Source organism: Pogona vitticeps, chromosome 2 (genome assembly GCF_051106095.1).
Source record: "Pogona vitticeps strain Pit_001003342236 chromosome 2, PviZW2.1, whole genome shotgun sequence".
Lineage (NCBI taxonomy): Eukaryota > Metazoa > Chordata > Lepidosauria > Squamata > Agamidae > Pogona > Pogona vitticeps.
The window spans coordinates 5,671,823-5,698,820 of NC_135784.1; the positions used below are offsets into that span (position 1 = coordinate 5,671,823).

Consider the following 26,998-nt stretch of genomic DNA (forward strand, 5'->3'; position numbering starts at 1 on the left):
TCTCCCCAGTGTGGGTCCTTTGATGTACCCTAAGCTGACCACTCTGACTGAAACTCTTTCCACATTCCATGCATTTATATGGTTTCTCCCCAGTGTGAATCCTTTGATGTAACTTAAGGTCACCAGTCTGACTAAAGCTCTTTCCACATTCCATGCATTTATGTGTTTTCTCCCCAGTGTGGGTCCTTTGATGTACCCTAAGCTGACCACTCTGACTGAAACTCTTTCCACATTCCATGCATTTATATGGTTTCTCCCCAGTGTGAATCCTTTGATGTAACTTAAGGTCACCAGTCTGACTAAAGCTCTTTCCACATTCCATGCATTTATGTGTTTTCTCCCCAGTGTGGGTCCTTTGATGTACCCTAAGCTGACCACTCTGACTAAAACTCTTTCCACATTCCATGCATTTATGTGGTTTCTCCCCAGTGTGTCCTTTGATGTAATCTAAGGTTACCACTCGCACTAAAGCTCTTTCCACATTCCATGCATTTATGTGGTTTCTCCCCAGTGTGAGTCCTTTGATGTAATCTAAGGTTACCACTCGCACTAAAGCTCTTTCCACATTCCATGCATTTATGTGGTTTCTCCCCAGTCTGGGTCCTTTGATGTACCCTAAGGGCACCACTCTGACTAAACCTCTTTCCACATTCCATGCATTCATGTGGTTTCTCCCCAGTGTGAATCCTTTGATGTAACTTAAGGTCACCAGTCTGACTAAAGCTCTTTCCACATTCCATGCATTAATGTGTTTTCTCACCAGTGTGGGTCCTTTGATGTACCCTAAGCTGACCACTCTGACTAAAACTCTTTCCACATTCCATGCATTTATGTGGTTTCTCCCCAGTGTGTCCTTTGATGTAATCTAAGGTTACCACTCGCACTAAAGCTCTTTCCACATTCCATGCATTTATGTGGTTTCTCCCCAGTGTGAGTCCTTTGATGTAATCTAAGGTTACCACTCGCACTAAAGCTCTTTCCACATTCCATGCATTTATGTGGTTTCTCCCCAGTCTGGGTCCTTTGATGTACCCTAAGGGCACCACTCTGACTAAACCTCTTTCCACATTCCATGCATTCATGTGGTTTCTCCCCAGTGTGAATACTTTGATGTAACTTAAGGTCACCAGTCTGACTAAAGCTCTTTCCACATTCCATGCATTAATGTGTTTTCTCACCAGTGTGGGTCCTTTGATGTACCCTAAGCTCACCACTCTGACTAAAACTCTTTCTACATTCCATGCCAGGGCCAGAAAAAGTGGCTCTGTATAATTCTGGCAATTGTGTTTGTTACCTGATAGAGAAAAAAGAAGATGTCTTGAGAATGTAGCACAGAACAGAATTTAACTGGAGGTCAAACCAAACAGTTTGCTCTCTCTTTGATCCCTTTGAAAGGCATATGTCTCTTGAAGGCTTTACTGGCAACATTTGAAAAATTTGCCATATTGTGAAAATAGCATGAACTTCCCAAAAGGACAGTGATGGGAATATATAGTTGATTAATATTAACCACTATCCGAAATAATATTAATCATCGGTCATCAAGTCAATTCTGACTGATGTCAACCCTTTTTTCGGGGGTTCCTAGAGAATACTCAAAAGTCTTTCCCCATTCCCTGTTTCTGGGACCCTGCAGTTTCCCGAAGGCCACACAGGCTGACCTTACCCGTGGGAGACACAGCAGGGAACCTCTGGTTCTGCAACCGGATATTTAAACCACTGACCTATCCAGCCAGCTTACTCAGAAATACAAGGAGAGAGTTTGATTAGAATTGAGGTTTTACTGGAGAAATTTATTTAGTTTTATTTATTTATTTACAATATTTTTTAGCCGCAACCTTATTAGTGGCTTCTGGGTGGCGTACAACAATATTAAAACTTAAAAACATTAAAAACATTTTAAAAAACAATATAAAATATAATATATTAAAACAGTTCTTAAAACATTAAGAAGCTATTACAGAGATCAGGTTAAATCGATGGCTGGAGGTATTTAAACCCTAAAGTGAGAGAATATACATATTTTTCTAAAAGATATTGTACTTATTCAAGAATTTATCACTTTCTTATATCAGAGACTTTAGCCCCAAATCTGGACAAAATACAGTTTGCCCCTGAAATAGCCTCTGATCATGCACCATTAAAACTTTCTTGGGTTAGTGAAGTAAGGAGTAAAATTAGAATTTGGAGATTGAGCCCTAATGTGTGTTTAAATATAGAAATCATTGGAAAAATAAAGAAAGAAATTAAAAAATTTTATGAAAAAATGATACTGCAGAAATAAAATCAGCATTGCTATGGGATGCCCTAAAAGCCTACCTAAGAGGAATTTTTATTATGGAAACCTCTAGAATAAAGAAAGAACAAAATAAGCTCCAAGAACAATTAGAAAGTAAAATAAAAAAATTAACAGAACAACATAAACAACTAGGAACCAAGAATATACTTAATGAATTAACAAAAACTAGAGCAGAGTTAGAAGCATTGGATACTGCAAAGCTTCATACAGCTATGAACTACTTAAAGAGAGAATATTATGAACATGGAAATAAAAACACTAAACTGCTATCACATGCAGTTAAAAAGAGGGCAGCAAAAAGAACAATTGTTTCATTAAAAACGAAGGAAGGAATAACGGTAAATTCGCAGCAACAAATACTCTCTACTTTCATGGAATATTATAAAGATTTATATAAATCAGAAGTAACACCGGACATAAATATTAAAAAATTTATACAAACATTACCAATAAACCAAATTTTAGAGAAACATAAAGACTATTTAAATAGCCCAATAACAAAAACTGAGATAAATTCAGTTATCAAAAAACTTAAGAAAGGAAAAGCACCAGGCTGTGATGGATTCACAGGTGATTTCTATAAAGTATGGGAAGAAGATGTCATAGAACATCTTCTAAAGCTATTTAACTCATTTTTGGGAGGTGACAAAATACCAGAGTCATGGCATACGGCCAGAATAATAACTATATTGAAACCAGAAAAAGACCCAATGTTTCCTTCATCTTACAGACCTATAACACTGCAAAATCAAGATCAAATTTTTTTTTCAACAATACTGGCACAACGATTAAGTAGTTTTATAACTAAATATGTTCATACAGACCAATATGGGTTTATGCCAGGAAGACAAATGCGTGATGCTATCCGGAGAGTAATGAATATTATATACACAGCCAATAAAGAAAAAAAAGAAGATGGCAATACTCTCACTGGATGCTCTTAAGGCCTTTGACCGGGTAGAATGGAAATTCATGTTTGATCTGTTGGAAAAAATGAATATGGGTAAAAACTTTATTAAAGTTTTAAAGGAACTATATATAGGAGCAGGTGCTACGGTACTTATTAACGGATTGGAATCTGAAAAATTTACATTATTTAGGGGAACTAGACAAGGCGATCCCTTGTCTCCAATCCTATTTGCATTAATAATAGAACCTCTTGCGACAAAAATAAGAGAAAGTGAAAACATTAGAGGACTGTCCACAAAAAATAGACAACACAAAATTAACTTATATGCAGATGATATGCTTCTTTTTTTGGAGGACCCATTAAAAAGAATAGAACATTTAAAAGAAATATTAGAGGAGTATAGTCAATATACAGGTTTAAAAGTTAATTTCCAAAAATCTAAATTATTATGTTTAAATATCCCCATTAGGGAACAAAATGAAATTAGAGTTGCATCTCATTTAGAGTTATGTTATTCAAATTTTAAATACTTAGGAATATGGGTAACAAAAAATCTTAATAAATTAATCTACAGAAATTATAAAAATCTATTTAAATTTGCAAAAGAAAAAATGACAAAATGGGTCAATTTGAACTTATCAATGTTGGGGAGAATTGCTCTGATTAAATCTTATATATTACCAAAATTTCAATTTCTATTCCAAAATATCCCATTACAGCCAGATACAAAAAAAGTAAAACTATGGCAAGGAAAGCTAGAAAATTTTATTGCAGGAAAGGGATAGAAAATAAGATTTATAAATAGCGTCAAATATAGACAGGGTCAAAAGGGGGGATTAGGAATACCACAGCTCCTAAAATACTATGAAGCTTTGCAAATAAACCAAATTATTAAATTTATACAAATTGACGAGACTTGTAAAAATTCAGACTGGGTTAAAATGGAAAGTGAAATGAAAATGGACATAGTAAACAAGTATATTTATACTACAAAAACAATTGGAAAAGGAGAACAAATACAGAACCCATTCATTTCTGAAACATTAAGGATATGGAGAAAACATAGTAAAACATTGGCCCCCCCAGTATCCCCTTTATGTCCCCTCATGGATCACCCAGATTTTAAGTCTAAAGAAAAATATGCACAATTTAAGGAATGGAAGCAAATTGGAATATATAGAATTAATGACTTATTCGAGTCAGGGGAACCACTCACTATTAGACAAATAGAGGAGAAAACAAAGCAAATAAAAAGCAATTGGCTACAAATAAAACAAATAAGAAGTTTCGCTACTCACTTACAACAAAAAACTGGCCTTTTAAGAACATTAACCGAATTCGAACAATATTGTATACAAAAAGATAAAAATAAAAAGAAAGGATTAACCTCACTAATATATAAAAGTATTATTGAAAAAGAATATGGAAAAGGTGGAGGATCTAAAACAGTGTGGGAAACAAATTTAAATATTAATATACCTGAAGAAACTTGGACAGGAATCTGGAAAAAATATCCATATAAACCTATTTCAGCAAGTGCAAAAGAAACGGTTCTAAAGGTAGTGCACCGATGGCATCTATGCCCTACAAAACTACACAGAATTAATAAAGATATATCCGATAAATGTTGGAGGAACTGCGGTCAAAAGGGAACTCTGGAACATATGTGGATCTCTTGCCCCAAAATAGAAACTTTTTGGCTGGAGGTAATTAAATGGATAGAAACACTGACTAATCAAAAAATAGAGATTAATGAAACATTATTGTTATTTTCATTATTCACGGGGGGAAATGAGAAACTACAATATAAAGAATTAATTGCAAATCTCATAGGCACCGCAAGATCTGAAATAGCTAAAAATTGGAAAAAAGCCCAAGATCTCTCACTGCAAGCATTCACAAGTAAAATATGGCATACATTGTTGATGGAAAAAATGACGAATAAAGTTAGAGTATATAGAGGGGAAATAAGCCATAGTAAATTCACGGAAAACTGGAAGCCATTATTAAAATATGCTGATAAAATGGAGACATGTGGTTTGAAAAGAGACTTAGATTGTTGGTCAATTTTTTTTTAAAAAGGTGATGGTTAAAGGTATATATATGTGATTTGGAGAAAAGTGGGGAATAGTTTTGTATTTAATATTTGTAAAATGTTCGATTGTCTTTTCATTCTTTAGAAATAAATAAATAAATTTTTAAAAAAATAAAAAAATAAAAAAAATTGTGACATAAAAAAAAACATTAAGATTAATAAGTCCTGCTGCTCATGTGGCCAGCTAGGGAATACTGTTTAATTAAAATGCTGGCTAAACAGAAAGGTCTTTGCCTGGCGCCAAAAAGCCAAGAGTGCTGGAGCCAGGCGGATCTCTCTAGGGAGGGCATTCCAAAGTTGGGGGGCAACAACCGAGAAGGCCCTATTTCGACATGCCATCCCCCTGGCCTGATCTTAGAGGATGGGCAGGCTCATATGGAAGAAGGCAGTCCTTTAGGTAACCAGGTCCTAAGCCGTTTAGGGCTTTATATGTCAAAGTAAGCACTTCGAATTGGGCCCAAGCAGCAACCGGCAGCCAGTGTAAATTTTTCAGAACCAGCGTGATATGAGTCCCTGCAGTGGCACCACTCACCAGCCGCGCAGCCCAGTTCTGTGCCAGTTGTAGTCGACGGACCGTCTTCAAAGGCTGCCCCATTTATAGCGCATTACAGTACATTTATAGCCCATTACTGGTTGTTACCAGTGCATGAGTGACTGTTTCCAGGCTCCGCTCATCCAGGTAAGGGCAAAGTTGATTGTCCGCAGCTATAAGAAGGCACCCCTGGACACTGAGTCAACCTTGGCTTCCAAGGTCAGACCGGGGTCAAGGAACACCCCCAAGCTGCGGACCCTGTCCTTTAGGGGGAGTCTAATCCTGTCTAAGGCAGGGAAATGGCCCTTTAACCTATCTGGCGGGGCACCTACCAGCAGCACTTCAGACTTGTCTGGATTGAGCCTCAGTTTATTGACCCTCATCCAGACCATTATCAAGTCCAGGCACGAGTTCAGAATGGTGACTGCCACACCTGGATTGGTAGAGAATGAGAGGTAGAGCTGGGTGTCATCAGCATATTGCTGACTCCTCAGCCCAAACCTCCTAACGACCTCTCCCAGCGGTTTCATGTAGATATTGAACAGCACAGGGGACAGAGCCCTGAGGAACCCCATGATGCAACTGCCATGGATCAGAGCTACTGTCTGGCAGCACCACCTTCTGGACTCGATCAGCCAGGTAGGAGCGGAACCACTGTAAAACAGTACCTCCGATTCCCATCCCAGCCAATCTGTCCAGAAGGACACCATGGTCGATGGTGTCGAAAGCCGCTGAGAGGTCCAGAAGAATCAACAGGGATGCATTGCCCCTATCTTTCTCCCGGCAAAGGTCATCAAACAGGGCAACCAAGGCAGTTTCTGTCCCATAACCCAGCCTGAAACACGATTGAAATGGATCTAGATAATCTGTTTCATCCAGGAGAGTCTGGAGCTGCTCAGCCACTAAACGTTCCAACACCTTGCCCAGAAAAGGGAGGTTTGCTATCGGTCAATAGTTGATCACTAGACCTGGGTCCAGATTAGGTTTTTTTAGGAGTGGGCGAATCACCACCTCCTTTAATGGGGAAGGGACCACTCCCTCTCTTAACGAGGAGTTGATGACCTCCAGGATCCAGGTGCGAACTCCCCTGGCAGATTTCTTTATTAGCCATGATGGGCAAGGGTCGAGTTGTGTAGTGATGGCACGAACCGAACCAAGCACCCTGTCCTCGGGCCATAACAACTGGAACTCATCCAATAAATTTTGACATAAGTCCGGTGCACTGGACACAACCATAGGATCTGCATCAACAGTGGAGTCCAACTCTTTGCGAATCTGAGCAATTTCCTCCTCAAAGTATGTAACAACTTCGTTACAGTGAGCCACTGAGGACTCCAGGACCTCCATTGAACCATTAGGTTGAAGAAGGTCCCGGATCACTCGAAATAGCTCTGCTAGACGACACACCGAGGAAGCAATACGACTGGAGAAATACTGGCATTTCACCAGCCATATCGCCACAGAGTAGGCCTGATAATGGGCTCTAAACTGTGTTTGGTCATAGTCACAGCGATATTTCCTCCATCTGTGCTCAAGCCATCTCCCCAACCGTTTCATAGCCAGAAGCTCCTCTGTGTACCATGGAGCCATATAGGCTCTGCGGGCAGGGAGAGGGCGCCTAGTTGCAATAGTGTAAACCGCCCAGGCCATCTCCTTGTACCACAAGGCGACCTGGGCTTCAACAGGAGCACCGACCATATCAGCTGGAAACTCCCCTAGAGCATTCAGGAATCCTTCAGGATCCATAAGTCTCCGGGGGTGGATCATTTTAATTGATCCCCCACCCCTGCAGAGGATAGTAGTGGCAGAGAGTCTAAATTTTACCAGAAAATGGTCCATGGTTTACTTGCAAATTTCCTGAAACATTAATTAATTTAAAGGCATTGCTAGTCCATAAATATATTGAAAATGGTGAACCCATGAAAGGAGAAATGGAAGGAAGAGTTGGGGAACCTGGATTAATAAAAAGCCACTGTTGGCTCATATTTAGCTTGAGATCTACAATTCCAACATCCCTCTCGCTCGTAGTTTTTCTGAGCCAAGTATCCCCCCACCTTGTAACTGTGCAATTTCTTTCTTTTTCCAAGGTGCAGGACTTTGCACTTAACCGTGGCCAGGTAGGATCTTGCCAAAAAGAGGCGGGGGAATATTATTAAATATAACAGTGAGTGTTTATGGGTTAGGGGTTTTTTTAGGAACATACTTCAAGTTTGAGGATTTGTAATTATTGGGTGTTGCTTTGCTGGGGTATGTCGTCAGAGTATGGGACCAAATGGAGAGGTCATCAGGAGGTTTGGGCTGAAGAGTCAGCAATATGTTGACGATACTCAGCTCTACCTCTCGTTTTCCACCAATCCAGGTGAGGCAGTTTCTGTGCTGAACTCGTGTCTGGACCTGATAATGGACTGGATTAGGGTTAATAAATTGAAACTCAATCCTGACAAGATGTAAGTGCTGTTAGTGGGTAATTCACCGGACAAGGCTGGAGGGCCATTTCCCTGACCTGAATGAGGTTACACTCCCCCTAAGGGACAAAGTCCGCAGCTTGGGGGTACTCCTGGACCCCAGTCTAACACTGGAAGCCCAGGTGGACTCGGTGGCCAGGGGTGCCTTCCTTCAGCTGCGGAACTTATACCAGCTACGGCCCTACCTGGACGAGCGGAGTCTCATGACAGTCACACATGCACTGGTAACATCCCGCATAGATTACTGCAAGGCGCTTTACGTGGGGCTGCCTTTCAACACGGTCCGGTGACTGCAACTGGTTCAGAATCGAGCTGTGTGGCTGGTGAGTGGTGCAGCCACCAGGGAACATATCAAGCCGATTCTGTATAAATTACACTGGCTACCAGTTCCTGCCCGGGCCCAATTCAAAATGCTTGTTTTGACATATAAAGCCCTAAACGGCTTGGGCCCTGGATACCTGAAGGACCGCCTCCTTCCATCTGAACCTACCTGGCAGTTAAGATCTAGCCAGGGGGCCCTTTTGAAAGAGCCATCCCTCAAGGAGGTAAGAGGGACGGCTTGTAGACAAAGTGCCTTTTCGGCAGCTGCCCCCAGACTATGGAATGCCCTCCTGGCTGAGATTCGTCTGGCGCCGATGTTGATGACATTTCAGCGCCAGGTCAAAACCTTCCTGTTCCAGAAGGCTTTTAATTGAAATAATATTAGCTGTGGGTCTGATGGCAAATTTTTAATATATTTTAATTGTATTTTAATTGTTCTAAATTGTATTGTATTTTAATTGTTGTAAGCTGCCCAGAGAGCTTTGGGTAGTGTGGGCGGCATATAAATAAAATAAATAAATAAATAAAATAAATATCGGAGGTTGTTGATATTTCTTCCTGCAATATAAATTCTGGCTTGGGATTCCTCCAGTCTGGCGTTTCGCACAGTGTATTCTGCATATAAGTTAAATAAGCAGGGGGAATATATACAGCTTTGTTGTACCCCTTTCCCAATTTTGAACCAATCAGTTGTTCCATACCCAGTTAGGGATTCATAATACAGTGGTGTCCCGCATAGCGAGTGCCCCATTTAACGACTAATCCGCATAGCGATGTGGATTTTGCGATCGCAAAAGCGATCGCATTGCAATGTTTTAAATGGGTGAAAATCACATTGCGATGATCGGTAAGCGTTTCGCTTACTGATCTTCGCATTGCGATGTTTTTTAAACAGCTGATCGGCCTTTCCAAAATGGCCACCGGGTAAACAAAATGGCCACCTGCAGCGTTTTCGCGCAGTTTCCTTGCTTACCAGGCGGCGAAAATGGGTGGTGGCCAACCAGCTTCAAGCGCACTTAGATGAAACGGATGCCCTGGATCCATTTCAGTCGGGCTTCAGGCCATGCTGTGGTACAGAAACGGCATTGCTCGCCCTGTTGCTCGACATCTCGGCGGCCTTTGATACCGTTGACCGTGGTATCCTCCTGGGGAGGCTCTCTGAGTTGGGAATTGGTGGCCTGGCGCTTGCCTGGCTTCGTTCCTTCTTGGAGGACCGCCCCCAGAGAGTACAGCTTGGGGAGAGTCTTTCGGCCCCGTGGAGCCTCAATTGTGGGGTTCCACAGGGGTCGATTATCTCCCCAATGCTGTTGAACACCTATATGAGGCCGCTGGGTGAGGTCATCAGGGGGTTTGGAGCCTTGTGTCATCAGTATGCTGATGACACTCAGCTCCACATCTCCTTTTCACCAACTACAGGAGATGCCGTTCTGTCCCTTCAGTGCTGCCTGGGGACTGTACTGCAATGGATGCAGGAGAACAGGCTGAGGCTGAACCCGGACAAGACGGAGGTACTGAGGGTGGGTGCCCCCACAGTCGGGGGACCAGAAAACTCTCTCTCTTTTGGGGGGGTGACTCTTTCCGCCAAGGATGGGGTCTGCAGTTTGGGGATCCATCTGGACCCGGCACTCACTATGGAAACTCAGGTGGCGTCGGTGGTCCGCACCGCCTTTTTTCATCTTAGGCGGATAGCCCAGCTACGGCTCTATCTCAGTGTTGGGGTGCTCACTACCTTGGTGCATGCGCTCGTAATCTAGACTACTGTAATGTGCTCTACGTGGGGCTGCCTTTGAGGCTGCTGCGGAAACTTCAGGTGGTGCAGAATGCAGCGCCAGACTACTTAGCGGAGTGAAAAAATACCAGCATATTTATCCCACTCTGGCCGCATTGCATTGGCTGCCCATTCACTTCCTCATCGACTTCAAAGTATTGATGCTTAGGTACAAAGCCCTAAATGGTTTAGGGCCTCAATACCTGGCGGAACGGCTACTTCCACCAAAATCTACCCATGTCACCTGCGCGAGCCAGGAGGTGAGGCTGAGGAGCCTAATGCCAAGGGAGGCCCAGAGGGAAAAGACAAGAAATCGGGCCTTCTCGGCAGTGGCTCCTCGCCTCTGTAACAACCTTCCTCCTGAGATTCATGTGACTCCCTCGCTGGGTATCTTTAAAAATCAACTTAAAACATGGATGTTTCGGCAGGCCTTCCCTCCAGTCAATCCCTGATGCCCTCTTTCTCCCTTCATTTGTCTATTCTATTATGTCTATTTTTATGTAAAATTGTTTTATATATATTTATTGTTCTATTTTTATGCTGTTAGCCGCCTAGAGTGGCCTTAAGCAACCATATAGGCGAGGTATAAATAAAATAAATAAAACAAAAACACTCTGCACATGTCCAGAGAAGCACTCCTGTAGACAGTAAAACTGGGACTCACGCAACACGGGTTCAAATCCCCACTAAGCCAGGGAACTGACAATGTGTGCCTGTGGTGTAGCCTGCATAATTTGGTTGTTGTGGGGTTTTTCGGCTCTTTGGCCGTGTTCTGAAGGTTGTTCTTCCTGACATTTTGCCAGTCTCTGTGGCTGGCATCTTCAGAAGACAACCATTAGATCCCGGACGTGAAAACCTTCATGAATACAGTGTGTGCTTGCTTTCACAAACCAGTGGTCTCCAGAACTGGGCGACAGAATGAAGTTGACAGAAAAGACTCAAAGTGAACCTCAGAATATGGGGATTTCACACCAACTCAGTCTCCTTTGCACTGTCACGCCCCATCTCGGTGGCCCCTCTTGCCCTCACCAGGCATCATGGAAGATCTGGTGGAAGGCGGCCTCCAAACGCTCCCGATGCTTCCTGCGATTGGGCTAAAATTCTCTGAAATACTGATGTCAGCTTTACAACATCTCGTATCCTAATAATCATAGGATTATCATTTAATGAACAAACAAACACAGCATCACATCTGATCTCAAAGAATGAAAGAGATCTCACCTGCCATTCAAGTTTTCGGGGGGCTTTGGAGTTGGATTCTTGCCTTTTTGTCCAGAGAAAAGCCGGGACAGCATTAGCTGAACCTCACCCTGTCCTTGGAAGAAAAGGGGGAAAAAAACAAATCATTCTGGAGCCTTCTTGGATAGACAAAACCAAAAGCTTTCCCTTAGGATAGAAGCCTTTGTGGGTTTTATTTTTTTTTTTGGACAATCTGGAGAATTCAATTCTTTTAAAAAATACCCTCCAGTTTATGAATGGGGGGGGGGATTGTTTGCTTCTATGCCCACGATTCCAAAAGCTAGGAAATAGCCGAAAACTGCTGCACAATCTCGTGCCCGCCTCCCCAGCAGGAAAAAGGAGGCCAAGCCTGAGAGAGCAAAGGGAGGCTGAAGGTTGACCGCTATCCAAGGTGGACGTCCAGAGGGTCTACAGCAGGGGGTCCCCCCAATCTTGGGCCTCCAGATGTTCTTGGACTTCCGCTCCCAGAAATCCTGGCCAGCAGAGGCGGTGGTGAAGGCTTCTGGGAGTTGCAGTCCAAGAATATAAGGAGGCCCGAGTTTAGGGACCCCCTGGACTCGGCGGGAGACCCCCTTCTGCTCATTAAACTTCACAGCCCTGACCGTGGCTTTGTGTCTGGGGGAGGAGTGGTCACTTGATGAAAAGGGGAGTCAGCTTCTGGGAATTTCCCTGGTGTGGTGTCACTCTGGAAACGGCAATGGTGCTGGGGGGGATAGACTCCTCTCAAACCACCCCCGACCCTCAGCCTGTAGAGTGTTTCAGGTTTCCATTAATTTCCCATACTATTTCACAGAGGCACGAAAAACCGGAAAGAGGCCGTCCTGAATGTGGTGGTCCAGCACCACCCGTGTGATGTTGACATACAACTTCTGTCTGCTTTTTAAGACCTTCCAGGAGGCCCTTTGCTCAGCCTCTCCAGCCCCCAAGGTCTGGCCATCCAGCCGACCACCGTCCCCTGCGCCAACAAAAACAGTTAAGACATAAGCAAAGATGAAAAAGGCTGGAGAAAAGCAATTTTGAATGAGTGAATGAAAGAATCTAATTACTGAACTAATTCTAAGCTGTTCATCATCAACATCCCTGCCTCCCAGCCAACCCCCTATCTTCTTCTCCCTCCAAGCTCCATATCTCTGGGCCCCCTTGTCTCCCCTCCCACCCCCTACACCCACCCCTTTGTAGCCCCCTTCTTCCCCCCCAATAAAAGCTCTCCATTTCCCACTTGGGGCTTTCCAGCAACTTCCCCAAAGTTTTCCAACAAAAGGGGCTGGGGGGTCGCGTTCAGACTTTGGCTGGAGAAAGTCGGGGGGGGGAGAGGGAGAGGCGAACCTGAGGGGACACTGTGAGAAAAACATACAAACACAAAGAGGGGCCCGGGTGCCTTGCTGGGGGGGGAGCTGCTGTCCCTTCGGAGTATCGGGATCTCCCCCCTGCCCTGACTTCCCATCTCTGTTTCCTCACAAACACACACAGACACACACACACACAGAGAGAGAGAGAGAGAGAGAAACTCTGCCGAAGAAGGGGGAGTGAGATTTAGTAGTCAAGATAGATTGTCACAGAAATAGAGAAAATTGATATTATTACTGTAGATGGATTAAAGTGTATAAATAAAAGAAAACATGGTGTGACATTCCACCCATTGACCCCCCCTGCCTGTTTCCCCCTAAAGCGAGACTCCCTTTTGAGACACGCGCCCTCCCTTTATCCGCTGCCACCAGAGGATATCCACACACACACACACACACCCCATCATCCACACCGTGCAAGACTTGCATCAGGCACTTGCTAATAAACATGACTTATTTTATTGAAAGGTCTTAGGCTGCAGGTCAATTGAACTTGAGTCACAGAGGTTCTTCTTAATTCATTGCTTAGAATCACTCATTAACTTACACAGTATTATTATTATTAATTTTCTCTATTTTTCTGACTATCTATCTTGACTACTGAATGTCACTCACTCTCCAGCTCCCTAACTGGAAAGTTCCTCCCCCCCAAAAAAGAGCGCTGCCGCCCCCTCCGCCTGGGATCCTCCGGGGCGGGAAAGTCTACGCAGGAAAGAGGTCGGAAGAAAAATAGAGGAAAAAGGGGGGGAAGGAGGGAGGGGGCACGGCCCCCACTTCCGGTTCCGGTGGGGGAGGGGGACACAGCGCCGGAAGCAGCCCCTCCTCCTCTCCCTCTTTCGTAGCTCTATGTTTCCCCCCTCCCTTTCCTCCCTCCCCAGCGCTGCTGAGAAGATGGGGGCGAGGGGGTGCTAGGGGATCCTTGTGTGTCTTTGTGTGTGTGTGTGTCTTGTATCGCAGGATGAAGCCAAAGCCAGGGTGGGTGGAGGCGAAGAAGGGAGAGATTTCCGAGGTCCTGGGTGGAGAGCGAAGGACTGATGATGGCACCCAGGCATGGAGGGGGGTTGAATGTCTGGAAGAAGTTAACGTTCAGGAAGGTGGGAAAAGCCTCATTTTGGGGTCTGAGAATCCAGAGGGGGCCTGGAAGGAGGAGGTTCCCCATTTGGGGGAGGGGTGTTTGAGTGTTCCCCTTTAAACTTCACCCCTTGTCAAAAGAGCCCAGTGGCCAAAGCGGGAGAGAGGAAGGCCTTCTCTTCATTCATGGGATCAATATCCCCACAGATGCCAATTCTCCCAGATTGACAGAAAAAAGGGATCCTGGAGTTGCTCCAGGATTTAGTTTAGAAAGCACCTATTTTCTTTCTCCAGGATCACGCCATCCCTTAACATTCCGTGCAATAATGTTTCGCGCCATTGCAAATGCCTAACAATATTCACAGTAAACACTGTTTCTCCAAAATGACATACTTCCTGAGGACATTTTCCATGCCGAAGTCCTTAATTTTATAGTAGATATCAGTAGCTGGTAATTAATTTGATTAAGAAACATATTTATTTAATTAATTATATAATTAGCTTTCTACCCTGCCCATCTAGAACCAAAGGTCTAGTCTAGGTGGCATCACAAATTTAAAAACAGTTAGACCAATAAAGGTAAAAGGTAAAAGTTCCCCTTGACAATTTTTGTCCAGTCGTCCTCGACTCTAGGGGGCAATGCTCATCCCCGTTTCCAAGCCATAGAGCCAGCGTTTGTCCAAAGGCAACCTTTCCGTGGTCGCATGGCCAGGGCGACTTTGACACCGAAACGCTGTTACCTTCCCACCGAGGTGGTCCCTATTTATTTACTCGCATTTGCATGCTTTCAAAGTGCTAGGTTGGCGGGAGCTGGGACAACGCAGCGGGCGCTCACTCCGTCACGTGGATTCGATCTTACGACTGTTGGTCTTCTGAGCCTGCAGCACAGACTTCTGCGGTTTAGCCCGCAGCGCCACCACATCCCACCCTAGACCAATAAACATATACATAAATCCAAGATGGCAAAATTCTAGAATTTAAGATAGATATTGCATGAGGGAAAGCCTGCCCAAATAACCAGGTCTTTGTTAGGATTTGGTTCTGTTCATGAACAGGGAGCTAAATTTTAATATTGCAAACCACAGAACCATGAAGAAATTTATCAGATCATCCCCCCCCCCCACATTAACAGGCAATGTCAAGAAGATCTGAGGCAGCTAGCATTAAATCTTTCATCAATACACATTGAGGGGCCTCGAGGACGCTGACCGAGGTGTGAAGGGGCCACCGGTTCCTCTATTAATGTGGGTGCAAAAGGCCTCTTTTCTTAGATCCACTCGGTTTCTTCTTCCCACTCCATTCTGTAGCCGGCTATAAGTGACTTCCAGGTAACCCAGTTCTCTGTATGACTGAGGGCTAGACGTTTCCCTGAGGTTCTACCCATGTTAAGTGTTGAATTGTTCTTTCATTCCACATTATAGTCCTGTCATCCTCTGCTATTTCTACAGAAGTCACAGAGGTCGTGAAGAATGTTTCCTCAGGGAGGGGGAAGGGAAGACCCAGAGTGGAGGCAGATTTTGAGGCAGAGTCTTTTGAGTTTTTTGCTCTTAGCTGCCACCTCTCTCAATAGGTCCCTCTGATGCAACACCTGCTAGGTAAGAGATTTTATCCATAGGGGTTGGTTTCAGGGATCCGGCAAGGATTCTGTAGCTTTCATAGGACAAAATACTGTTATGTAAATACAATGAATTAAAATACTAAGGTGGGCTACAGTGGGCTTTACTTAGATCCTCTCTCAATCAAGGTCCTTTCTCTCCCATCATCATGGAATCAAAATCCAGAACAACAACCACTAAATCCTTCTTTCACATAACCCATTGTCCATTTTCTACCCTCTCTAACTCCTCCCTTCTTCTTGACAATTCTGGCTGTTAACCAATTAGCCTCAAGGGGCTGCAACACCTTCCTCCTTCCTTAATTCCCATGAAAGTCCAGGCGTTTTATCTCTTCTCCAATTAGCTCAGGGCCCTTGATTCGGCTTTCATCGCTGTCCCGAAGCAGGCTGTAACGGTCTTCAGAAAAACATTCTCAAAGCACTTAGCAAAACACATTCCAGTGTCTATCAAATCATGTTCACACAGAACCGGTCTGACTCCATCTTACATTTCTCTGACTACACATCTCATCATCATGACATTCATCACTCACCTACACTTGTTGATGCTGCCTGCATGTTTTTTTTCTTTGTCTTCCATTTCTCTTTGTCACAGTGACTACTCCCTTAAGGGAAAATGCAAAAGCAGGATATATTGAATTCTCTGATCATAGTTTGCTGTTTAGAGCTCAAAATTGCTATACGGTGGTGCCTCGCAAGACAAGCGCTCCGTCTAATGACAAAACTACATTACGATGACCTTTTTGCGATTGCTTTTGTGATCGCAAAACAATGGTCTGAATAGGGTTTTTTCGCTTTGCGATGATTGGTTCCCTGCTTCGGGAACCGATTCTTCACAAAGTGATGAATTTTCAACAGCTGATCGGTGGTTTCAAAATGGCCACTGGGCAAACAAAATGGCTCCCCGCTCTTTTCTGGGACGGATTCCTCGCTCTACAGCCACCAGAAATGGCTACGCTATGGAGGATCTTCGCTGGACGGTGAGTTTCCAGCCCATTGGAACACATTAACCGGGTTTTCATGCATTTCTATGGGCTTTTTAATATTGCTTTACGACGTTTTTGTTCTACAGCGATTTCGCTGGAACGTATTAACATCGTAATGTGAAGCACCACATTATAATCACAGCCTAAATATATTTTTTCTGCCCGGTACATAGAGGTCATCTGCTTAGCATATATTAGTTCCTTGTTTTGATTTGAAAAGTTTGCTTGAAATTCAAAACAAAAAATAAACATTTCATGCTTGCTCCTTCCCAGGCGGTGCAAATTCCTGTAGTTTGGAATCTACTGATCTGCAGTAACCCATATAGTGTTCCAAGGTTGTTCCATATTAGGAAGCAACACTGTAAATCAATCTATGAACTGGTGTCAGCCCATTCTAGTAGAATCTGCGACTTCTATACAGTGGTGCCTCACACAACGATGTTAATTGGTTCCAAAAAAATCAACGTTGTGTGAAAACATCGTTCTGTGAAGCACCATTTCCCATAGGAATGCATTGAAAACCGGTTAATCCGTTCCAATTGGAACGGATTGCCATCGTTCAGTGAAAATCCCCATAGGAAACATCGTTGAGTGAAATAATGTTTCCTATATTGGAATGTATTGAAGCCGACTCAATACATTTCAATGGCATTCCGATGTCTCTTTTCCCTCATTTAAAAGTGCCTTAAACTGTTTGAAACCTGTTTTAAATGCTTGGCATCGATAGTCCAGCTTGTGAAAGGTATGCAAACTTAATTTGGTGTTGTTCTGAGTTTTCGTTCATTTTTGCTGATTTTTTAATTTTTCCTCATTGAAATGTATTGGACAGTCCGTCCAATACATTTCAATGGAGAAAACAAAAAATCAGCAAAAATGAACGAAGACTCAGAACAACACCAAATTAAGTTTGCATGCCTTTCACAAGCTGGACTATTGATGCCAAGCATTTAAAACAGTTTTCTAACAGTTTAAGACACTTTTAAATGAGGGAAAAGGGACATCGGAAAGAGCTTTAAAAGGGAAACGCAGATCAAAGAGCTGTTTCCGATCTCCATTTCCGCTCCTGTAAAAGTGTCTTAAACTGTTAGAAAACTGTTTTAAATGCTTGGCATCGATAGTCCAGCTTGTGAAAGGTATGCAAACTGAATTTGGTGTTGTTCTGAGTCTTCGTTCATTTTTGCTGATTTTTTTATTTTTCTCCATTGAAATGTATTGGACGGACCGTCCAATACATTTCAATGAGGAAAAATAAAAAAATCAGCAAAAATGAACGAAGACTCAGAACAACACCAAATTCAGTTTGCATACCTTTCACAAGCTGGACTATCGATGCCAAGCATTTAAAACAGTTTCCTAACAGTTTAAGACACTTTTAAATGAGGGAAAAGGGACATCATTATGTGAAAATCCCCCATAGGAAACATCGCTGTGTGAGGCAGCAAATTGATCAGAATAAGACATCGTTATGTGAATTCATCGTTGTGTGAGGCACTCGTTGTGCGAGACACCACTGTATATTACATTTTGGAAATGTCAGAAAGAGTTTTAGGATCAGAAGTAACCTGGAGCTTAGCTAAATCTAATGCATCAGTTCCTGTGCATGCAGACGCAGGTATTATAAAAACGGAAGAGTTTTATAATTTCAAGTACAATTCTGGATTACCTGAAAAAGTACATGCTTTTTCATAGAAGAGGTGGATGATTTTGTTCTTCGTTGGAGAGTGACCGAGGGATGCGACTCCATGTCGGACAACCAAAGCTGGAATTCCTCTGGCTCCGAGGAGGATCCCGAGACCGAATCCGGGCCGCCTGTTGAGCTCTGCAGAGTGCTCAGCAAGTGGACCAACTATATCCGTGGGTGGCAGCACCACTGGGTGGTCTTGAAGAACAAAACTCTGTTACTGCAAGTCTGAAGATGAGACAGAATATGGCTGCCGGAGCTCAATCTGCCTGAGTATAAGGCTGTAATTACACTGGCAATAATGAAGATGCCTGTTTATCAGTCACCCCTACCTTTCCCATTGTCGGAGGTGAAGGATAAGCAAAACCCTGAGAAACTTTTGAGATATTCTTTCAGGTGATTATTCATGCTGTGTGATATTGCTTGTTTTAATTCTTGTTTTATATTCGGACTGTAAGCCACCCAGAGTAAATTCGTTGAATCTAAATGGGCGGGGCATAATTAATTATAGCCCTGCAGAGCAGGCATCCATTGTTGATTGTGCATGTTGTATGTTGTTGACATTGCCCTCCAAGCTGCAACTCTTGGACTGCTTCTCACAGTACTTTTGCCAGGCGGGAAGCTTCTGCTTTGTACCTGGCTGCACAGGGTGGCTCTAACGTGAGATAATCAGCCACGTTGCTTGAGGAGATTGTGTGCTGCATAACCAGTGTTTAGTTCAAAGAACATATATAATTGCCACATTTGTTGTTGTTTAGTCATTAAGTCCTGTCCGACTCTTCATGATCCCATGCACGAGGGCAAGCCAGGCCCTCCTGTCTTTCACTGCCTCCTGGAGTTTGGTCAAATTCATGTTGGTATCTTCTACACCCAGGTCTACACCCAGGTACACGCCCAAGAAACTACCAGAGAGTTTGCTAACCTGAGTGAATCCTGAAGGAGAGAGCCAAGAAGTGTTCAAGCAGCAGAAGTGAGTAAAAACAGCTTTGTCTACAGTCTGTGAAAATGGTAAGTGAAATGTTAATGTCTGGACTGATAATTAAGAAGCTAAATGGAGATAAATACTCCACTTGGCAGCAGAAGGTCCAGTTCGTTTTGTCGTGTCCGACTCTTCGTGACCCCATGGACCAGAGCACGCCAGGCCCTCCTATCTTCCACTGCCTCCTGGAGTTGTGTCAAATTCATGTTGGTTGCTTTGCAGACACTGTCCAGCCATCTCATCATTGGTCGTCCCCTTCTCCTCTTGCCATCACACTTTCTTAACATCAAGGTCTTTTCCAAGGAGTCTTCTCTTCTCATCAGATGGCCAAAGTATTGGAGACTCAGCTTCAGGATCTGTCCTTCCAGTGAGCACTCAGGGTTGATTTCCTTTAGAATTGATAGGTTTGTTCTCCTTGCAGTCCAGAGGATTCTCAAGAGCCTCCTCCAGCACCACAATTCAAAGGCATCAATTCTTCGGCGGTCTGCTTTCTCTATGGTCCAGCTCTCACTTCCATACATCACAACAGGGAAAACCATAGCTTTGACTATTCGGACTTTTGTCAGCAAGGTGATGTCTCTGCTTTTTAAGATGCTGTCAAGATTTGTCATCGCTTTCCTCCCAAGAAGCAGGGATCTTTTAATTTCGTGGCTGCTGTCTCCATCTGCAGTGATCATGGAGCCCAGGAAGATAAAATTTGACACTGCCTCCATATCTTCCCCTTCTATTTTCCAGGAGGTGATGGGACCAGTGGCCATGATCTTAGTTTTTTTGATGTTGAGTTTCAGACCATTTTTTGCACTCTCCTCTTTCACTCTCATTACAAGGTTCTTTAATTCCTCCTCACTTTCTGCCGTCAGAGTGGTACCATCTGCATATCGGAGGTTGTTGATATTTCTTCCGGCAATCTTAATTCTGGCTTGAGATTCATCCAGTCCAGCCTTCCGCATGATGTATTCTGCATATAAGTTAAATAAGCTGGGGGACAATATACAGCCTTGTCATACTCCTTTCCCAATTTTGAACCAATCAGTTGTTCCATATCCAGTTCTAACTGCTGCTTCCTGTCCCACATATAGGTTTCTCAGGAGATAGATAAGGTGGCCAGGCACTCCCATTTCTTTAAGAACTTGCCATAGTTTGCTGTGATCCACACAGTCAAAGGCTTTTGCATAGTCAATGAAGCAGATGTTTTTCTGGAGCTCTCTGGTTTTCTCCATAATCCAGCGCAAGTTAGCAATTTGGTCTCTAGTTCCTCTGCCTCTTCAGAATCCAGCTTGTACTTCTGGGAGTTCTCGGTCCACATACTGCTGAAGCCTACCTTGCAGAATTTTGAGCATAACCTTGCTAGCGTGTGAAATGAGTGCAATTGTACGGTTGTTCGACCATTCTTTGGCACTGCCTTTCTTTGGGATTGGAATGTAGACTGATCTTTTCCAATCCTCTGGCCACTGTTGGGTTTTCCAAACTTGCTGGCAGATTGAATGTAGCACCTTAACAGCATCATCTTTCAAGATTTTAAATAGCTGAACTGGAATGCCATCACCTCCACTGGCCTTGTTGCTAGCCAGCCTTTCTAAGGCCCACTTGCCTTCACTCTCCAGGATGTCTGGCTCAAGGTCAGCAACTACATTGTCTGGGTTGTACGGAATATCCAAATCTTTCTGATATAATTCCTCTGTGTATTCTTGTCACCTCTTCTTGACGTCTTCTGCTTCTGTTAGGTCCCTCCCATTTTTGTCCTTTATCACGTCCATCTTTGCACAAAATGTTCCTCTAATATCTCCAATTTTCCTCAACAGATCTCTGGTTTTTCCTTTTCTGTTATCTTCCTCTATTTCTTTGCATTGTTCATTTAAGAAGGCCCTCTTGTCTCTCCTTGCTATTCTTTGGAAGTCTGCATTCAAGTTTCTGTAACTTTCCCTATCTCCCTTGCATTTTGCTTCCCTTCTCCTCTCTGCTATTTCTAAGGCCTCGTTGGACAGCCGCTTTGCTTTCTTGCATTTCCTTTTCTTTGGGATGGTTTTTGTTGCTGCCTCCTGGACAATGTTACGAGCCTCTATCCAAAGTTCTTCAGGCACTCTGTCCACCAAACTCAAATATTAGTCCTTCTGGGATTAGCCATCTGCAAGTAATTGTCATCATGATAGGCATCCTTCAGTCTCGAGAGACTATGGTATCATGCTCTGTATGGAGGACTTGGAACAGCGTCTAGTGTGGCTGAGAAGGCCAATTGAAGAGTGAAAATCTTTTCCACACTGAGGACAAATACAATCTGTACCCTGTCTAGCTAGGGAGTGTCGGAGATCCTCAGTAATTTTACTTCTTCTCTAAAAACTAGAAAGTTTCTCATACGTTTTCCTTTTGTTTCTTATTTCCCAGGGAATGTTTCAGTATCTTCAAATTCCTTCCATCTTTTATATATTACTTATCTTGCATTATTTTTAATATTTAACCCTCTATACAGTTTTTATGAATCTAATTTGGATCTCTCTTGGGAGATGGGTTTTTTTAAATAAATTGTAAAGAAATTATTCTGATGCCGTTTCTGCTGCTGGACTTCCTTTCCCCAACTTTGGTTTAGCAGTCATTTTTAAAATATATATATAGAAACCTTCGTATATCAATTCATCAGTCGTCTTCCCAAATACCTACTTCTCCCCTCACTCCTTACACAGGTTTAAGTAATCTAGTATATTAGGGGTGTGTGTGTGTGTGTATCTATATATATGAAAGTGCATCCAGCAAACCCAGTCACAAATCAGTCAACCAGCAGATAAAGATCTCCCAATAAGTCAGACAAAAAGACAATTAAAAAAACTTTCCATGGAGAATGTCTCCTAAATATAATATATATAGTCCTTATTGCTCCACATCACATGTCTAAAAGATTATTTTCTAAATTCCTCCCCCAACCACACTCAACAAAAAAAAAATAGTCAAAAAGAAAGGAAATCAAACCCCAATCTATTAACTTTCATAATCCAAGGTGTCACTCTGTTCATAGGCAATCTTCTTGGAGAAAGTAGAATTGAAATTGATAAATCTTCATTGCATAAACTCCCAGTGGGTGTACGCACCTCTGGAATAGTTAGTATTGTAAGATTATTCAATAATGTTCATTTGTAACAGAGAAAACTCTGGCACGCTTGTGTGGGTCCTTTGATGCAATATAAGGGCATCCCTGCGACTAAAGCTCTTTCCACATTCCATGCATGTATGTGGTTTCTCCCCAGTGTGGATCCTTTGATGTAACCTAAGGTGAACATTCTGACTAAAACTCTTTCCACATTCCATGCATGTATATGGTTTCTCCCCAGTGTGGGCCCTTTGATGTACCCTAAGCTGACCATTCTGACTAAAGCACTTTCCACATTCCATGCATTTATATGGTTTCTCCCCAGTGTGGGTCCTTTGATGTAACATAAGCAGATTACTGTGACTGAAGCTCTTTCCACATTCCATGCATTCATGTGGTTTCTCCCCGGTGTGGGTCCTTTGATGTGACCTAAGGGCATCCCTGCGACTAAAGCTCTTTCCACATTCCATGCATTTATGTGGTTTCTCCCCAGTGTGAATCCTTTGATGTACCCTAAGGTCACCACTGTGACTAAAGCTCTTTCCACATTCCATGCATTTATGTGGTTTCTCCCCAGTGTGGCTCCTTTGATGTGCACTAAGCTGACCATTCTGACTAAAGCTCTTTCCACATTCCATGCATGTATGTGGTTTCTCCCCAGTGTGAATCCTTTCATGTACCCTAAGCTGACTACTCTGACTAAAGCTCTTTCCACATTCCATGCATTTATGTGGTTTCTCCCCAGTGTGGCTCCTTTGATGTATCCTAAGCTGACCACTCTGAAAAAAGTTCTTTCCACATTCCATGCATTCATATGGTTTCTCCCCAGTGTGAGTCCTTTGATGTACCCTAAGCTGATCACTCTCGCGAAAGCTCTTTCCACATTCCATGCATTTATGTAGTTTCTCCCCAGTGTGGATCCTTTGATGTGCCCTAAGGAGACCATTCTGACTAAAGCTCTTTCCACATTCCATGCATTTATGTGGTTTCTCCCCAGTGTGAGTCCTTTGATGTGTTCTAAGAGCATCACTGCGATTAAAGCTCTTTTCACATTCCATGCATTTATGTGGTTTTTCCCCAGTGTGGGTCCTTTGATGTGACCTAAGGGCATCACTGCGATTAAAGCTGTTTCCACATTCTATGCATTTATATGGTTTCTCCCCAGTGTGAGTCCTTTCATGTAACCTAAAGTTACCACCGTGACTAAAGCTCTTTCCACATTCCATGCATTTATATAGTTTCTCTCCAGTGTGAGTTTTTCGATGTGAACACAGATTTTTTCTCCCGTTGAAACTCTTTTCACATTCCATGTTTTTGTATGATTTCTCCCCAGGTTGAGTTTTTTAACTTAACTAGCGGCACTGGTCTGAAGCTCTCTCCTCTTAAACCCTTTCTCCTCTAGTTCATGGGTTTTTCTAATCTTTTCTTCCCATCTTCACACTTGACTCTTTTCTGGGCTTGAAGAGTGGCTGTGTATAATTCTGGCCATCAAGTTTGTTACCTGATAGAGAAAAAAGAAGATGTCTTGAGAATGTAGCACACAGCATAATCTCCTGAAGGCTTTACTGGCAACGTTTGAAAAATTTGCCATATTGTGAAAACAGCATGGTATCCCCAAGGGACAGTGATGGGAAAATATAGTTGATTAATATTAACCGCTATCCAAAATAATATTAATCATGGGCCACCAAGACAATTCTGACTGATGGCAACCCTTTTTGGGTGGGTTTCTAGGTAGAGAATACTCAAAAGTCTTTCCTCATTCCCTGCTTCTGGGACCCTGCAGTTTCCGAAGGCCACAAAGGCTGACCTTACCAGTGGGAACCTCTGGTTCTTCCACCAGATATTTAAACCACTGACCTATCCAGCCAGCTTACTGAGAAATACAAAGAGAGGCTTTGACTAAAATTGAGGTTTTACTGGAAAAGTTCCATGGTTAACTTACAAATTTCCTCCACTGTAGAGTAATTAATTTAAAGGCACTGCATGTCCATAAATATATTGAAAATGGTGAACCCATGAAAGGAGAAAGGGAAGTAGGATCTTGCCGAAAAGAGGGGGGAAATATTATTAAATGTAGCAGTGAGGGTTTATGGGTTAGGGGTTTTTTTAGGAACATATTTCAAGTTTGAGGATTTGTTATTATTGGGTGTTGCTTTGCTAGGGTATGTCATCAGAGTATGTGACCAAATGGACATGTGATGCTAAAATGGATTAGATTAAAGTATTGATAAATAAAGATAAAGGATGCTAAAATGGAATAGTTTAAAGTCTTGATAAATAAAGATAAATGTTAATGGATGAAGAGGAAGTTAAGTTAAACCCTACCAAGGATGAAAGAAGGTATAATATTACAATATGAAATAAACTGATAAATAGAACTGACATGCAAGATGTTTGGAGAGAAGTGAAAGGAGATGTAAAGAAGTTTACTTTTTATTCATCATCATATAAAAGTTATTTTCTGATAGATTATATATATTTGCATCTAGTGATTGTGATTTAGAGTTTGTCAGACAGACTTAGGGTTAATAAAAGTAGCAGATCACACATTGGTGAATATGGATTTTGAGGGTACATGTGATTATAAAGAAACTAGGAGGTGGAAGTTAGGAATTTTATGCCAAAATATTTCTATGGATCAGTCTTCAACATATTCACATAGGAAAGCTGGAGAAACAAAATGCACGTAAGTCAGCCAAACACCATTTACTGTACTGGGAAAGTTTGAGGCTACAGTAGCCACGGGCAGGCGCCTGTGACTGTAGTGGCTGAGGTCGGCATAAAAGCAGCTCAGGGGGAGCATTCATTGCTGCACCTTGTTTAATGGTGGTCAGGCTGACAGTGGGTTCGTGAGTCATATGTTCTGTACATGCTGTTATGCAGATGTTAAGCTGTTGTTGTTTAGTCGTTTAGTCGTGTCCGACTCTTCGTGACCTCATGGACCAGAGCACGCCAGGCCCTCCTGTCTTCTACAGCCTCCAGGAGTTGGGTTCAATTCATGTTGGTCACTATGATGACACTGTCCACCCATCTCATTCTGTTATCGCCTGCTCCTCTTGCCTTCAGACTTTCCTAATATCAGGGTCTTTTCCAGGGAGTCTTCTCATGAGATGGCCAAAGTATTGGAGCCTTAGCTTCAGGATCTGTCCTTCCAGTGAGCACTCGGGGTTGATTTCCTTTTGAATGGATAGGTTTGTTCTCCTTGCAGTCCAGGGGACTCTCAAGAGTCTCTATCAAGGAAAATTACAGGCAGGCCTGAGCAGAATGGAGTATATTAATGAGAATCCATATTGAACAGATGTGTTAAAACTGAGTCAGGATGACTCAGCAGTGTTGATGCAATTCATGGCTCATGCAACTCAGGGATGATGCAACCTGTAATCTGATTGGTTCTGTATTATATACAGTGGTGCCTTGCATAGCGATGTTAATTCGTTCCAAAAAAAACATCGCTATGTGAAACCATCGCTATGCGAAACACCATTTCCCATAGGAATGCATTGAAAACCGGATAATCCGTTCCAATAGGAATGGATTATCTGGTTCCCCCCCCCCGCGCGGCTTGGATCTGACCCCCGGCGGCTACCTCAGCCGTGGCTGGACTCCCTAGAGTCCGGCCATGGCTGGGGTAGCCGCCGTGGCTCGGATCCAAGCCGCGGGGGGAGGGTGGTGGGATTGGAATGCCTTTCAGACATCCCGGGCTTGGATCCCACCTGCCGCCGGTTAGGGTAACCGGCGGCGGGTGGGATCCAAGCCCGGGATGCCTGAAAGGCATCCCAATCCCACCACCCTCCCAGCCTGCCCCCACAGCTTGGATCCAAGCCGTGGGGGGACGCTGGGAGCGGACACCCCCCACCCTGCAGCCGCCACTTGAAGCCTCCCCGCGCTGCTTTCCCCAGCCGTTCTCGGACGTCCAGCTGTCCGAGAACGGCTCGGGTAGGTGGCCCGGGCAGGCTTCAAGCAGCGGCTGCAGGGTGGGGGTGTGTCCGGAAGGTTTCCAGGCTTTTGCCTGGAAACCTTCCGGACACCCCCCACCCTGTCCCCGCTGCTGGTAGCCTGCTCGGGCCGCCTACCCGAGCCGTTCTCGGACTTCCAGGCATCTGAGAACAGCTCGGGTAGGCGGCGCGGATAGGCTACCAGCTGGGGCTGGCCGGCGCTTCGGAGTGGCCGCAGGAGAGGTCTCCCCACGGCCCCTCCGAAGCGCCCGCCCAGAGAATGCCTGCAGGCTGGCTGGCGCTTCGGAGGGGCCGCAGGGAGATCTCTCCCACGGCCGCTCCGAAGCGCCGTCCCCGAGAATGCTGGCCGGCGCTTCAGAGGGGCCGCGGGAGAGGTCTCCCCGCGGCCACTCTGAAGCGCCCGCGCAGAGAATGCCTGCAGGCTGGCCGGCGCTTCAGAGGGGCCACGGGGAGACCTCTCCCGCGGCCGCTCCGATGCGCCCGCCAGCATTCTCGGGGCGGGCGCTTCGGAGCGGCCGCGGGAGAGGTCTCCCCTCGGCCGCTCCGAAGCGCCCACCCAGAGAATGGCTGCATAGGGGCCGGGGGCCTATGGGGGAAACATCGCTATGCGAGTTTCCTCCATAGACAGCCTCGCTATACGAGGCAGTAATTTT

General features: G+C 43.9%; 1 protein-coding gene across 15 annotated transcripts in view; it reads right to left on the bottom strand.

Annotated features, from left to right (window-relative positions):
• Positions 1-1,761: 1,761 nt before the first annotated feature.
• LOC110071028 (uncharacterized) overlaps positions 1,762-26,998 on the bottom strand; it is a 56,977-nt gene continuing 31,740 nt past the window's right edge. For 11 of the 15 annotated variants that reach the window (XM_078387257.1, XM_078387252.1, XM_078387258.1 and 8 more), the window contains 4 exons: positions 18,311-23,887; positions 16,195-16,266; positions 11,612-11,705; positions 1,762-3,280 (listed from right to left, as the gene is read on the bottom strand). In XM_078387257.1, coding sequence (XP_078243383.1) covers positions 22,413-23,696 — 1,284 coding nt within the window. In that variant the 5' untranslated portion in view covers positions 23,697-23,887 and the 3' untranslated portion in view covers positions 1,762-3,280; positions 11,612-11,705; positions 16,195-16,266; positions 18,311-22,412. Of the gene's footprint in view, positions 3,281-11,611; positions 11,706-12,412; positions 12,585-14,786; positions 14,975-16,194; positions 16,267-18,310; positions 23,888-26,998 lie in introns of all 15 variants that reach the window. The other 4 variants (XM_078387245.1, XR_013542424.1, XM_078387246.1 and 1 more) reach the window with 4 other exon arrangements.